Raw genomic sequence first — 14,532 nt, 5'->3', positions numbered from 1 at the left:
TAGAAAGCAAAATGATTAATCAGAAAATAGGTTCCCTTTCCCCTCTCTCTGGATGGATCCCCTCCCATGACTTCAACTACAAAATATGGAAAACCGTAGGCCAAATCCGCAAGCCCCACCCAGAACCACAAGTCAATTCACCCACAGATATCTCAAAAATTCATTACCTCCCTAACTGCACTTACCATCTTAATCCCCAATAAACCGCTTCTCCTCTCAGAATCCACATCTCAATGAATGATACCACCATCCCCCAGCTGCCCCAAGCCAGACATCAAGCCAAGGATGACTCCTCCCTTATCAATCAGTTACCAAGTCCAGCCATTTCCTTCCATTTAATATTTGCTCAAATTCATATCCTCCTCTTCATCCCCACTGTTCCTGATTCAGTCCATTTTCTCATCATTTCCTCCTGGAATTGCTTTAATCACCTCCTGAGTAATCTCCCTGTCTGTCATGTTGCTTCCTATTCACACTGTGGCTAGAGTGATTATCCGAAACCATAAATCAATCAGTTATTCCACTATTTAAAAGCAACCCTTGAATAGTTCACTACATGCTTCAGTGATAACCCAGGTTCCTTCCCCTACCATTCAAAAAAGACTCTTCTTGTTTTTTGGAGTGAGGATTCTAACCTAGTTTCCCTGTCATTCCTTCCTCTGTGGACCTTATGGAATTATGTCTCAGTCTTCGGAAGCCTCTTCATTCCAGGTTTCCTATGACATCCTCTGGCTTCTATACGTCTGTCTTTCTCTCACCTGACAATTTACTTTATACCTGGACGGTTCCAACTCATCCATCAAGATGGCCCTATCAGCTCAGGCATTATTACTTATAATACAATAAAATTCATATTGATTCATGCAATGACCATGCCCAGTGCCCTTCTCTCTTACCTGCCTGAATCCCAGCGCCAACTAACACTGTAAAAGTTCGCTTTCCCAGCTTCCCTTGCAGCTATGAGTAAATGTCTATTAGAGATGTGAACAATAAGTTGTTAGTAAAATCTTGCTAAAGACTACGTGTTTCTGGGGATGCTTTTCCCCTCCTCCTGAAGGAATGAGATACAATTAGATATGGACGTTACTCTAATCTCTGCCTCTCCAACTTCCTATTGTGAACTCTGACATGGTTTCTGGGGCTTAGCAGACATCTTGTGAGAAATGCAAGATGAGAGAAAAAGATGAAGGATTAAAATGAGCATGTTGAGGAGAGCAGAAAGGAAAGATAGCAACAGTGATGTTGCTGAATCCACACAGGCAACTCCTACCTCCAGACGTCCCCTTAAGTGATGGAAAAAGTCATCTTTGTTTGACTAACCTACTATTATCAGGTATTCCATTAGTTGCAGCTGAACACACGCTTAACTGCTATTGCACCTCAGGGAATTCTTGCCATGTTCTCTACAAGGGAGGCAGTGCAGGGTGGTTCAGAACAAGGGCTTTAGAGCTCAGCAGATAAAAGCTTTGAATCTGGGCTCTGCCATTTACTGCACAACACAGGGCAGGTATTTCCATCTCCCTGATCCTCAACTGCACCACCACCCCCCAAAAGGCAATGACAATGCCTGAGAAAGAAACAAGATTATAAATGTAAATTATTAGTGGATGCCTGGTATACGATAAGCACCAGAACATCTCAGCCATTATTACAAGGTAGCTGATGGCTGGTATCCCAAATATAAAATCCAACAGCACCCTGTGCACATACTGAATAGCTCCCTAATTCTGTGACCTGACACCCATCTGAATCCTTACTTAGACTGTGGGCCACGCTGAAAGCAAGAAAAGTAGCATGTCACTCTCAGGTACCTAACAGGAGCCTGCCTGACACAGATTTTCCACAAGTACTTTTTCGATGAATCAATGAATGAACCAAAGGCTAATTTGAGTGCTGCAGTTTATCCTTTCATTGGCTTTGAGTATAAATAAAATCTATATGGATGGTTAAAAAAATACATACACTGAGGACCATATGATTGCAGACATACTGATAACACATGAATATTATTTATCAAGAAGATGATCAACTTGTAAAGCAGTAAGATATTCTGCTTTGCTTTCACAAATATGTGACTTGCTCTTTCCATCCCTGCTGTAAAGGAGAACTTCTTCCTCATCTAAAAATCCAGAGAGCTAAGATATGAGGTGTCAAAACCACTTGTGACACAACTAAGCCAAAAACAGAATGTGGGATAGAAGTTTTATCTTCTCTACTCCATCCAACTTAGCCTCCAGAAAAAGCTCTCCCTCTGAATATTTACTTGTCAGGAAATCATAAAATGAACAGCTCTCATTGTTTTGCAGAGGGGATGATGACAGGGTGAGAGTGGGTAGCTTCTCTGGCAAATTAACAGTCTCCAAATATAGGACTTTCCAAGATGGCTCATTGGGTGAAGACTCCGCCTGCAACACAGGTGACACAGAAGACGCGGGTTTGATCCCTGGGTCGGGAAGATCCCCTGGCAAAGGGAATGGCAACCCACTCCAGTATTGTTGCCTGGAGAATCTATTGGACAGAGGAGCGTGGCGGGCTACTGTCCAAAGAGTCGCAAAGTGTCAGACACATAGCTTTTCTGGCAAATCAATAGTCCCCAAATATTAGAATGTGCCCAAACATGTTTTCTAAACCGTGTTTTGTCATCTATAGTCAAACACATATAAAACTGTATAGGAATGCTACTTAAATGTGACCACTAAACTAAGTTGCCTTATCACAATAACCTTGGAAAATCGCCCTTGATGTAAAAACCAGCCCTCGCTTAGTTACTAAGATCTTTGCATGCACTGGGGGCACTTTCTTTTTCCCAAGGGAGGAATACTCCCTCTTAGTAAGGAAAGGTGATCTGCTCTGATAAAACTTTAACAGGTGCTGAAATTTATATATTATATTACAGCCTTACAAGCCTACACTAATTATTAATTATCCACCTAAGTGTACACTGCTTTACACATCCTGCCCCTTAACTAGAGCACTCAGAAAAGCCATTGTACTTTGCCTGACTAACGGACCATATCTTGAACAGCTAAATGGCCTAGCAAATGCAAAGATTTTCCCATATGTACACTTTAGTGTTAATGTGGATCCACTGCCTATGCAAACCAACTGTGTTTCCACAGCCACATCCTATCTTGAGGAAAGTGGGTAACTGAGGGAGGGCTAGAAATGGACAATCTCAGCAAATTAGAGCCAACTGATGAAGCAGCTTCCTTAGTGTTCACAAAGAGCATCAGTCTGCGGTTAGAATTGTAGGGGTACTGGGTTCTCTCATTCTGCTCTGCAAACATTTTCAAGAAGTCACATCAAGGCTGCTTTTTATGTTAGAGCAGGTGTGAACTCAATTCCACCCTTAAACTAGTATCAGCTCAGCTGAGAGAACAGCCGTAAATTTTTATTTCAGAACTAAATGAAACTCATGAGGGTATGGGGCAAAATCTCATTAACTATTAAAATGCCTTTAAAAGACTCTGAGCGAGGCTGCTTTCTTTTGTTTTATTTTCAATTTGGTGTTCAGGCGATATCAGTTCAGTTCAGCTGCTCAGCCGTGTCCGACTCTTTGCGACCCCACGGACTGCAGCACAGTCTGCAGGCTTCCCTGTCCATCACCAACTCCCGGAGCTATACAGATCTTTAAAAGTAGACATATTTAGAACCGCCTTCTCTTTGAGGTAACAGGAAAATTCAGAGAGTCCTTCCCCCCAGAACACATCTCCATGAGTTCGGTCAGCGACAGAAGTAAGGAAAAGGAGGTTAAAGGGAAAGTGCTGTGCTCAGTTGCTTCAGTCTTATCTGACTCTTTGAGACCCTGTGGATCGCATCCCACGAGGCTCATCTGTCCATGGATTCCCCAAGCAAGAACACTGAAGGAGGCTGCCATGCCCCCCTGCAGGTGATCTTCGCCGACCAGGGATCAAACCTGGGTCTCCTGCAGTGCAGGCAGCTTCTTTACCACTGAGCCATCTAGGAAGCCCAAAAAGGAAAAGCAGGAGATCACCAAAAGATGGTCCAGCAAACTCTCGTTCCGTAAGTCAGCTTCCCCACTACCTAGTAGAGGATGGGCTTCCCAGGTGGCTCAGCGATCAAACGTCCACTGCCACATGCAGGAGACACACGTTCAGTCCTGCGGTTGGGACAATCCCCTGGAAAAGGAAATGGAAACCCACTCCAGTATTCCTGCCTGGAGAATCCCATGGACAGAGGAGCCTGGTGGGCTACAGTCCCTGGGGTCGTAAAGAGTCAGACGACTGAACGACTAAAACAAGGATGCCTAACAGAGGTTACCCAGTTACTTAAGCAGTCCGCCAAGATATTTAAAATATTTATGTTCACTGCATTTCAATTTCCAAATAACATTTTCAGGATCATCAATAAATAAGAAAAAGGGAAACTATGCAATGAAAGAAAATAAAAACACACACAATATAAACTATGAATCTTATCCTGTCAAGCTAAGGTTACAGGATTCCCCAAATCTGAATATCAGGTTCATTTCCAAATACTCTGAAAGTTTTGAAGGAGACAGGTCACCAATAAATTTTCCTCCATGATTTGGTACTGTCCAATTAGTACCATAAGTTACACATAAAGAATTTATGCTTACATCCCAAGCAATCAGATTTGGCTACTGAACTTTTAAGAGCATGGCTTGGTCTGAATAGCCAAAGTGAGAAAGAGGCAGGAGCAATTAGTAACCCAATAATTTCAGAGACTCAGGCAGCCATGCCAATGCTGATACTTCAAGGCTAGAAAATCATACTTTGCGATCAGAATGCTCTAAAATTAGCTTTTTATGTGTCCCTTTCTCTCTAATCCTTCGTTCCTTTTGTCTCCCCTTTCTCCACCAAATGTTATCAGATATTACACAGTTTCTATTTTCATTCAGTTTTTAATATGGCCCATGAGGGGGTGGCATTTAATTAATCACTTCCACATTCTGCCAAAACCCACTACGTGAGTCTCAAGTCTGCGTATTACTTTTGCCAAGCTGGTCAGACCCAACGAGCAGAAAAAGAGCCTAGCGAAAATAAAAGGAGGCACCGTGATCACTCACAGCCACTGAATTTAAGGGCCAGGTATTTTTCCTGGTTTTCATTTAAAGCCAGAGCAACGACTCAGACAAGAACTTCCATCAGAGCACTAAACATTATGCAACATCACACAGTGGAGAGTGTCAAGCTGGGAGTCAAACCAGCGGCCAGCTGAACACAAGCCGTGGTCGGCCCACCACCCTCCTCTGTCCCCATACTCAGGCTGCGGCGAGCTTTCAAAGCTTGTAAGAAAGCTTTCCGTGTTTTATTTTCAACATCAACAACGTAACCTGCTATATTTTACACCAATTTAAAGCAAAACTCCCTTACAGTTTTTCCTATTAATAAACACGTGCAAGGAACTGGAGAGTGATTAATACACAAACATCAAGAAGATGAGAAATGTTTGGGTTGTATCTATTAGGTGCCTGGGGACACATTTAATTCAGTCCCATCTATGTTTCATACCTTTTGCCACTGTTGGTCCCGGGGCTTGATATTCTGCAAGAAGAAATAAAATAAGATCCCCTGAGTATCTCTTTCTATTCAAAATTCACACACACTTCCTTAGGAAGATTCAGAATGCCTTGGGAGTGAAGAGAATGAGAGAATGATGGCATATACACAGGCAACATTCTCTGCCAAGCTTCTCTGGAGACGAATGAAATGCATCGGAAGACTGTCCCCAGCATATTCCCCAGAACCTAGAAGGTGCATGTAACAGCAGTTACTCCAAATGCAGATGACCTACAACGCAGGTGAAGAAATCTCACCTTGTCAGCGCCTTTAACCAAAATCCACATGAAGGCGCATTCCACCTTATGCAACAATGCAACTTGAGAACATTTAAGCTGGAGAGAAAAATGGCTGGAGGCAAATACGTCCTCAAGGGGCGTATCTGAATTCAACGAAGTTGTCCCCAAAGAGGTACTTATTTTATAGGATTACTGGTTTTTGTGGAATGGCTGGGAAAAAAAAAAATCTTTATTTTGGTCTTGCTGTCTTCAGAACTGAACATGCAATACTATCTCCAACCATTCTTGCCCTCAGTTCCAATCTCATTAGAAAGTAAAGGTATTTTCAAATTGCCTTCATCCAGGACCCAAGGTCTGTAGAATTTTCAACTAATTAAAGACATTAAGTGACCTTTCCTGGTGGCTCAGAGGGTAAAGACTCTGCAATGTGGAAAACCCAGGTTCGATCCCTGGGACAAGAAGATCTCCTGGAGAAGGAAATGGCAACCCACTCCAGTATCCCTGCCTAGAAAACTCCATGGATGGAGGAGCCTGGCAGGCTTACAGTCCATGGGGTCGCAAAGAGTCGACACAACTGAGAGACTTCACTTGCTCCTTGATCCTGGAGGGACATGAAGGGAGAGAGCACCAATATGCGGCTGCGCAACGGTCTACGGTGACAGCAGCGGGGCTGCTGCGAGCGTACCCGTCACCACGGGGCTCGAGTGGAGCCGGACTAAGTGTGGCCACCCTGGCCTTAGAAATGAGAAAGCTGGTGATCACAAGAAGTTCAGGCAAAGTCCCATCACCAGGAGGTGGGACAGCCGGGATGAAGGCCGCAGCGCCCCGCGAGCCCAGCCCACTGCTCCACGAGGCCTCTAACGACGCCAGCGCTTCCAGCAGAGCTCCTCTGCAGCTTTGGTCCTAATGAAGGTTATCAGAACAAAGAAAATAGGCTACGGCAATTTTTGAACATAAACTTTTCTCTTTCTTTGGCTGGGCTGGGTCTTCGGTGCTTGCTTTTCTCTGCTTGCAGCAAGCAGAGGCTCCTCTCTAGGTGCGGTGTATGGGCTTCTCGTTGCGGTGGCTTCTTTTGTTGCTGGGCTCAGGATCCAGGGCTCGAGGGTTTCAGGAGCTGCGGCTCCCGGGCTCTAGAGCACAGGTTCAGTAGCCGCGGTGCACCGGCTCTGTGGCTCCATGGCACGTGGGATCACCCCGGATCAGGGACTGAACCCACGTCTCCTGCATTGGCAGGTGGATTCTTTACCACTGAGGCAACAGGCAAGCCCAAGGCTCACGGCATTTTTTAAAAATGAAGGTCAACATTGCACTTAAGGTAGGCTCACAACTTCTAAGGACAGGAGGTTAAAAGACTCTGAAAATTCCTGCTGTTCCTCCTGGAGCTGAGGGGTGATGAGAGGTTTGCCGGGTGTCTGATCTTCCACCCAAGGAACCAGTCAACTGTTCACTATTGGCTACTGCTGTCCCAGGCCTATTTTCAGTGGCAAGCTTAGGCAAAACTCAAAGTAACACTTTTCCAGTGAAACACTTGAGAGAAAAATTTTGTACTAAAGGAAAACAGCCCTGTTTATTCCACATCTTACTTTCCTTTCATGATGGACGGCCCCTTCCCCTGCCCATGCTCTCATTAGCCTGATTCCCGCCATGACTGTGATCAGCGGAGGTGGGAAACTTTTGGTCAAAAGTTGGATCCAGCTCTCACCACAATTTCATGCAGTCTTGGCACGCTGGCCAAGATTAAATGTCTTTTGGCTGCTCCTAATCCTCCACATTAAAGATCAACAAATACAACTGTGTACATATTAAAAAAAAGAAGAAGAGGAGGTTCTCTGCCCTCAGCAGCAGGCATCCTTGTGCGAGAGCTCCGTGGCGACGTGGCAGGTGGCTGGAGGGACGTTCCCGGGAGCCTGTCTGGCAGTGGCCCAAGAGAATGATCTCTGTCTGTCACTTAGAGTGACGCGTCCCGGGACCTCGATGCTCCAGGATGCCAAGCCCACTCAGCAGTTGCCGCAGGGGACTGTGGGGTGGGCACTGCCCGTGCGCTCTGCCAGAGACCACCAAGGGGAATGGAGGGAAGACTGAAGGGGAGGCCATGGGCGGCTGGCTGCATGACCAGGAAGCTCTGGACAGCCTGGTGGGAACTCAAGCCGGAGACCTAAGAGAAGGCTCTGGATGATGATGCTGTAAAGCCCTTTACTCTGGTTAGTGGTTGCCCTGACCAAGAGATGAGGACAAGGAAAGCGCAAGCCTTGGTGATGAAATGACCTTAGCTCCTCCTCCCCGTGTGCGACTCTCCCGCCGCCGTTTTCCCACTGTCTTCCTTTCAAAATTCTTTTTCCGTTCCATGTCTCTATGTCATTCTCTCTCATCTGCTGACCAGAATTCAGAGTCAAGACCCATTTTCATATTTTGCTTCTCACAAGAAAGCTGGAGCCTTGGTTCTTTATTTCAAAGCTGCCAAGTTGAAAATTACAGATTCTTCTCCTACAAGAAGCTAAATAAACCCTATAAATTGGCTAAGCATTCTCAGCTCCTTTCCCTCTTGTCTCATCCCATCGAACAGGCTGGTGAAGCAACGGTATAACCTTCCACCCCTTCCAAACACTGCAGCTGGAGATGGCCATGGATGCAAGAGAGGCGGGGAGATCACATGGGCGGACACATTTTTCCCTTCTCCTTGCTGCATCTAACCCAAACCTGACTTCTGAGACTGTGACAGTCATCTTGAGACAATGAGGGAAAGGACAAAGAAATCACAGAGACACAAGCCTAGACTTCAATGAACCATAAACCAAACCTAGCCATGGTCCACCACCAGACTTCTAATATGAGAAAAATTATCCATAAGCCACCATTAGTCATATTTTCCATTCCTTTCAAGAAAAGCAAGCCTACAGACACAAACCGCTTTTTCCTTGAACCTGACTCTAAAACGATTTATTTTCTCTTAGGGTCAAGAACTTTCTATGTGAGAAATCTCTCTCTCATATGTAGAAGACCTACACTTTTCTGTGAACTATAGTTTTCAATTAACGTTTTCCTGGTATCAGTTCTTCTAAAGTTTAAAAAAGCCTGGTTTGGTCCACCTGGTTTGACTATAAAAGTGTTTGATTAGCACAGCATTGCTATGTTATACCACAGAGTAGGCAGTCTAATGGAAAGAAAACAAGACTAATGAAAGAGGAACAGAAATGTTTATTGACTGGACAAGAGGAAACAAGTCACCTTATCTGAATATTGGAGACACACAACTCCTTTCAGTGGCCTTTCAAAAAATATTGATTTTACTTATTTCCTTTTATAAATAATCTGTGGTGTATTTCTTAAAAACTGAAATCTACGATACTGTAACATGGTCTCTTTCCTGATATTCTGGACAGTCAAGGACACAGAACTACAGAATGAATTTCTAGATGGCTGCCTCTGGTTTAAGGTTTTCTTCCTGACAGAGTAACATGTAGGCCTGACTTTAATTTATGGGCTTTTCATTTAGGGATTAGACCCAAATATCTGATTTCCCTGATTGATTCATGAATGAACCCCTTCAAGAGCCATTTACTGAGATCCTACAACTCTGTGCCAAGCACTAGCCCAACATAATACTTTTCTCCTGGTGATGTAACTTAATGAGTTATTATTTTATCCCTATTCGATCCAACCCCTTACCTACAGTTTAGAATGAGCTGAGGTAGAAAAGAAATATCCATGAATCAGGCTCTAAAGAATTACATTTGGAAGACACATCACTATTAAAGTTACTCGAAGGTATCACAAAATAGATGAATGGATTAGACAGGATGATAAAACATCTCTAAACATAAAATATAGTATAAGCAGAAAATGGCATACCTAAAAGATCAATGGACCACCAGATGAGAAAATTACCTGAGATCATCTAAAGGCTTGTTCCCCCAACTCAGTTTAAAGGTATAAAAAAGATCTGACCTAACAACCCACAGACAGTTGTAGCAAAAGAGAGTAGAAAAGTCAGTTCTCTGGCTACTAGCCTCTATCAAAATCAGAATTAACTATATCATTGGAGAAAACACTAAAAGAATTTTATTTGTTAACACTTCATGAAGACATTTTAAATTAACATTAAAAAAAGAAAACTCCCAAACAATGCTGACAAGAAATAAGACCATTATTAAACATTTCTTCTCTCAGAAATTGCTTGCTACCATACCACATTATCGGTCCAACAGCTAACAGACGATATCAAGATAACCTCGAGCTAAAAAGTGTCATTAAAAAAAAGAAGACGTCAAAAATGCACAGACATCCCTAACTGAAGATCTTGTAGCCAACCCGCTATCACTATTAAACTTCAGAACAATTTAAAAGCGAACTAAAATGTCCAGAGCTGACATGTACATTCACAATTTCATTTTCACAAAATTACGAAAGTATTATTTGACCTCTGGCACTTCAAACATCAAGTAACAGTCATTTTTGTCCAGGTTTTGTTATTTTCAAATATTTACATTCCAACATGGGAAGGAAAAAACCCACTGAACCAAGAGGTCAAGTAAAATCTTACCCATGCTTTCAAAAAACGATGTTTCTTTGTGGTCATTCTTTTCTTTCGTACTTTAAAGTTTTCAAAACTGTTTTCCTCGTAAGAGCCTCTTCATTGGGTATTTCCAGTCTTACAATGAAAAGAAAAACTCCCTCTATTAACATGTACTCACATTCTCCGTTTTACAAGAAGACTGTGCCACTGGCCTCTGCCACTGGGATTTGAAAGCGCTCACAACACTTCACCTTTATGCTGGGCTAAACTCAGGGTAGCCATAAACACTTTGAAGTAATACAAACCTAAATATTCCTGCTCGGCAAATGGAGCAGTGGAAGTGAATTCTAATGAGCCAGCAGCTGTCACAATATGACCACAGTAACCAAATCAAAATATCAACCGCTAACCCAGATGAGACTCAAAGGTCATCCTGTAAGCCAGCAGCTCTCTGCAGTTCTGCCTGAACCACGATCTAATCCTGCAGTAAAATGTTTCACTGAGCTAGTTCAGAAACCAGTTATTCTACAGTGGGAAATAATTCTGTGCACTGGTGGAGTACCACGAGTGGGACAAGAACCAAATACCACAATAAGGAAACCGAACCATTCACAAGGGGACATGTAAAAACGCAGCCGCTGATGTCGAACTAAGCTGCACCCAACCATACCCAAGTATCACTTCTCACATCCTTCAGTTACCAGTGCATGTCTATAACCTTACTGGCATCTTTCTCATTCAAACAATCTGGTTTTCAATTAAAGCTCTGGAACAAAAGAAGGAAAACACATGCTTGGGTCCTTCCTCGGATCAAAGAGATGTGGCTAGAAAATATATTGTCTCCCATTGTAAAAAAAAAAAAAAAGGGCAATTACCTGCAAAAATTTTAATGTTTGGCAAACACAAGAAACAAACAGAAATGATTTTAAAAATCCATAGTCTTTGCATAGAGTTCTTCCCAGGATTTTCCAACTATTCCTTAACATATAATCCTCTTAAAAACACAAGGCTCAGTGCCATGGTCCCTTTGACTCATTAGCATATTCTGAAAGCTACCCACTGACCACCTGTAAAGGTTTCATCAAACTGTTTAAAAACTGTAGTGAACAAGTTTCCAACAGATCAAGTGTACATTATTATCATTAATGATCATACATGGTCACAAAGAAGTGATTAGTTCTCTCCAGATACAAAACAGGGCAGGGAATTTCAAACAAGTAAAAATGCAAACTGGCTTGCTTGTCTCTACCCAGGGGAAAACAGTGAGTGAGGACTCAGGAAGTGTCAAGTAAGAGTCTACTATACAAATATTGAACCATGATGTTGTACACCTAAAACTAATATATGTCAAGGACACCTCAATACATTTTTTTTTTATTTAAAAAGGTCAAGATAGGCAGGCAGCTAGATGACCCACTGCTGAAATCTCTCAATTCCTCCAGACCTCTCCACACTAAAAGAAAAACAAAAGGCCATTCACACTTATTTTTTAAAACAACAAATTTGGAGCCTGCTTTCTTTTGTTTCTTTTAGTTATGTTTTTCTTTAAAGGATTTACACAATATCAACTTCCAAAACTCTGCGTGGCAACTTTAAATACAGGCAGCAAAGGAGGGGAGAGCGCGCCCTGACAAACGAAGGGTCATTATTAATTCTTCGAGCACAATAGCTGCATGTGTGTGCACGTGTGCATGTGAACATGTGCTTGCATGCAAGTGCACTTGTGCCATTTGTTTATTTTTAGTTTAGGCATTCAAACAATCAAGTAAGGCATTGTATTCAGATATGCAAGCTTATGTCTAAAGGAGGTAAATTAACATAAACACTACTACTCTTATAAGTTATATACCATTTTGCATAAATTTGAGATACACAAATAAATTAAGTTTTTATATTTTGGTACCAGAGGTAAGTATTAGATTACAAAAACAAACATTTATGCAAAATCATTCATGTGAAGTTAAAGAGTTCAGGCTTTTAATAAAGCGTTTTGTTACCTTAAAAGAGTTTATAGCAAATGTTAGCAATGCCTGCATCATTTCTTCAAAATAGTGTACTGCCGTAAGAACAAAATGTAGAATAATAAGTCACTACCCAAAGAAAAGAGTGTTTCAGTATTTTTTTCTTTCTCTGCAATAAAATAAAACCTCACTAAGTGAACAGTTTACCAAAAAGAAATAGGTCATCTGCAGTTAATAACTCTTTCCCGTAAAATTAGTGTCACTTATTTCTGTAGCAGACGCCTAATTCAGTCACAGACTTGATTGATTTGACAATAGAGAATCTGGTCCAATAAAGTGGCTGATTTATTTCCGATGCTATAGCTTTTACCCTAATGTGACATCAGAGCAGAATGAAATCTTTGACAAGTAAAAAAATCCTTTACAGTTTTTCATGAAAATCAAAGCTTCTGAAAGTGGATACTGGATTGTTGTCCAAAACTTAAAGTCTAATATCTTCTTCTGGTAGAACGAAAACTTCCACAAACACTATAACACAGAATATGGATTTGGACACAAAGAGTAGTTTAGAATATACTATATATACTGTAAATTCAAATTGCTGGCTATGCAAATAGGTCTTATTTCATCTTTGTCTTCGTTTGTAAACTGGTTGTCTTTAATTTTTTGAAAACAATCTAGCTTCTCTTTGTAAAGGTACAGCAAAGCACCAAGCATGGCTCATTTCAAAAGTGGTTTCATTTTAAATCAACAGCAGCTTGGGCAAAATCAATGAGCATCTTTGTTCCCTGAGTCTAGCCCTGAGATACTCAAGCCAATCAAGAAGGCATTTGGGATGTGAGAAATTATCTGGGGGTAGGGGGTAGTTAATGCAGCATCCTAGCAAGTTCTCTAAAAATATTTTTAATTCCTTTCCAAAGTAAAAACGCGAGGAATTCCATAATAGTTAAGTGCCTTTTTCTCTCTCCTTTTATGCTTTCTGCACACTGCGCCACGGCCTCTCTCTCCGAGGACAGCTCCTCTGACCCTAGTCTGACACTGCACCGTCAATGTCAGATAAACCATTTAGCCCAAGCACAATTCTTTTCTGTGCAAAAATCTGCTTGAGGTGGAAAATGTAGCAGTTTGTAAACAATAAAGAGCCATGTTTCAGACCAGACAGCTTATCTAACAGAGAAGTCCTTTCATGGGGAACAGTGGGTGGGAGCCTCCGGACATAGTAGCATTTCCTACCACAATGCAGGAGACTGTCTTGGCCTCCATATTTAAGGGTTTAATGGGAAGGAGGGCAGACGGGGTAAAGAACACAGCTGACATGGACTTTCAGCTTAAACAACAACTAAGTGAAGAGAGTCAGCTCTCTGAGCTCCGGCTGTGGACGCTCAGCCCACTTATATCTTAAATACTATTTGAACTGGGGGGGAAAAAAAAAAAAAAAACAACGAATTTGGTTTGTAAAACAGCTGCCCAGGAGGATGCACAAACAAGAATGATTCTTTGCTATCTTTGTATTGCTTGGTGTCTTCTGTTATATTAATTTATCAACTTGTTCTTTAGGAAAACATTTCTTCATGGACATAATATAAACTTCTAAATACGAGTAGTAATTTATTTATCCCATTTTATCCTCATCGAAGGATAGTTTTAGAATTCTTCAGGACAATTCTCTAAAATACTCTTTAGGTGTTACTTTTCAAGATGACTATTTTCAAGTTAATCTTTTACTTTATGAAGTTGGATAAGGATAAATAGAGAAAGGATAGTGTTAGACTTTAAAATTACTGCTATTGTCATTGAAGAATGTAATGTTGTTCTTTCAAATATAAGGTGACAAACATGTCTAGTCACCTGCATCTGCCTATCCTGGAAACAGGAAACACTGCATCTCATCATGACTCATTTTAAAAAGCTAGGATTCTGGCTTTAGCTACAGAGCTAAAACATAAAAGTTACCATTTTAAATTAAAAAAAAAAAAATAAGAAAATATAAGAACAACCCATGGTCAAATACAGCTTTGAGATCCTGATTCTCAAAGTTGGGATGACATTTAATCACCCATTAAAAATAAATTCCTAGTATTTCTCTGCTTTGACTACTGTGCATTTAATACCTGAAGTCCCTGTAGATGGATTTGACAGTGATTTCTGAAAAGATGACTCATACTCAAGAATGATCTACACCTTAAATAACAAGTATAGGGATAAACTGAGAGAGGAGCATTCAAACATACACTCTATCACATGTAAAATTAAATAGGCAGTGGAAATTTGCTGTA

The 14,532-nt window shown here is 41.6% G+C and overlaps 1 protein-coding gene across 17 annotated transcripts in view; it reads right to left on the bottom strand.

The window, feature by feature from the left end:
* TCF4 (transcription factor 4) overlaps positions 1 to 14,532 on the bottom strand; it is a 377,557-nt gene that overhangs the window by 229,692 nt on the left and 133,333 nt on the right. For 8 of the 17 annotated variants that reach the window (XM_020910643.2, XM_070452484.1, XM_020910650.2 and 5 more), the window contains one exon: positions 5,496 to 5,528. The exons of the other annotated variants lie outside the window; for them this stretch is intronic. In XM_020910643.2, the coding sequence (XP_020766302.1) occupies positions 5,496 to 5,528 (33 nt within the window). The remainder of the gene's footprint in view (positions 1 to 5,495; positions 5,529 to 14,532) is intronic. 17 annotated transcript variants of the gene reach the window in all.

This window comes from Odocoileus virginianus, chromosome 22 (assembly GCF_023699985.2).
Source record: "Odocoileus virginianus isolate 20LAN1187 ecotype Illinois chromosome 22, Ovbor_1.2, whole genome shotgun sequence".
Taxonomy (NCBI): domain Eukaryota; kingdom Metazoa; phylum Chordata; class Mammalia; order Artiodactyla; family Cervidae; genus Odocoileus; species Odocoileus virginianus.
Note: the sequence above shows the minus strand (reverse complement) of the source record. Positions and strands in the feature narration are given on the sequence as shown.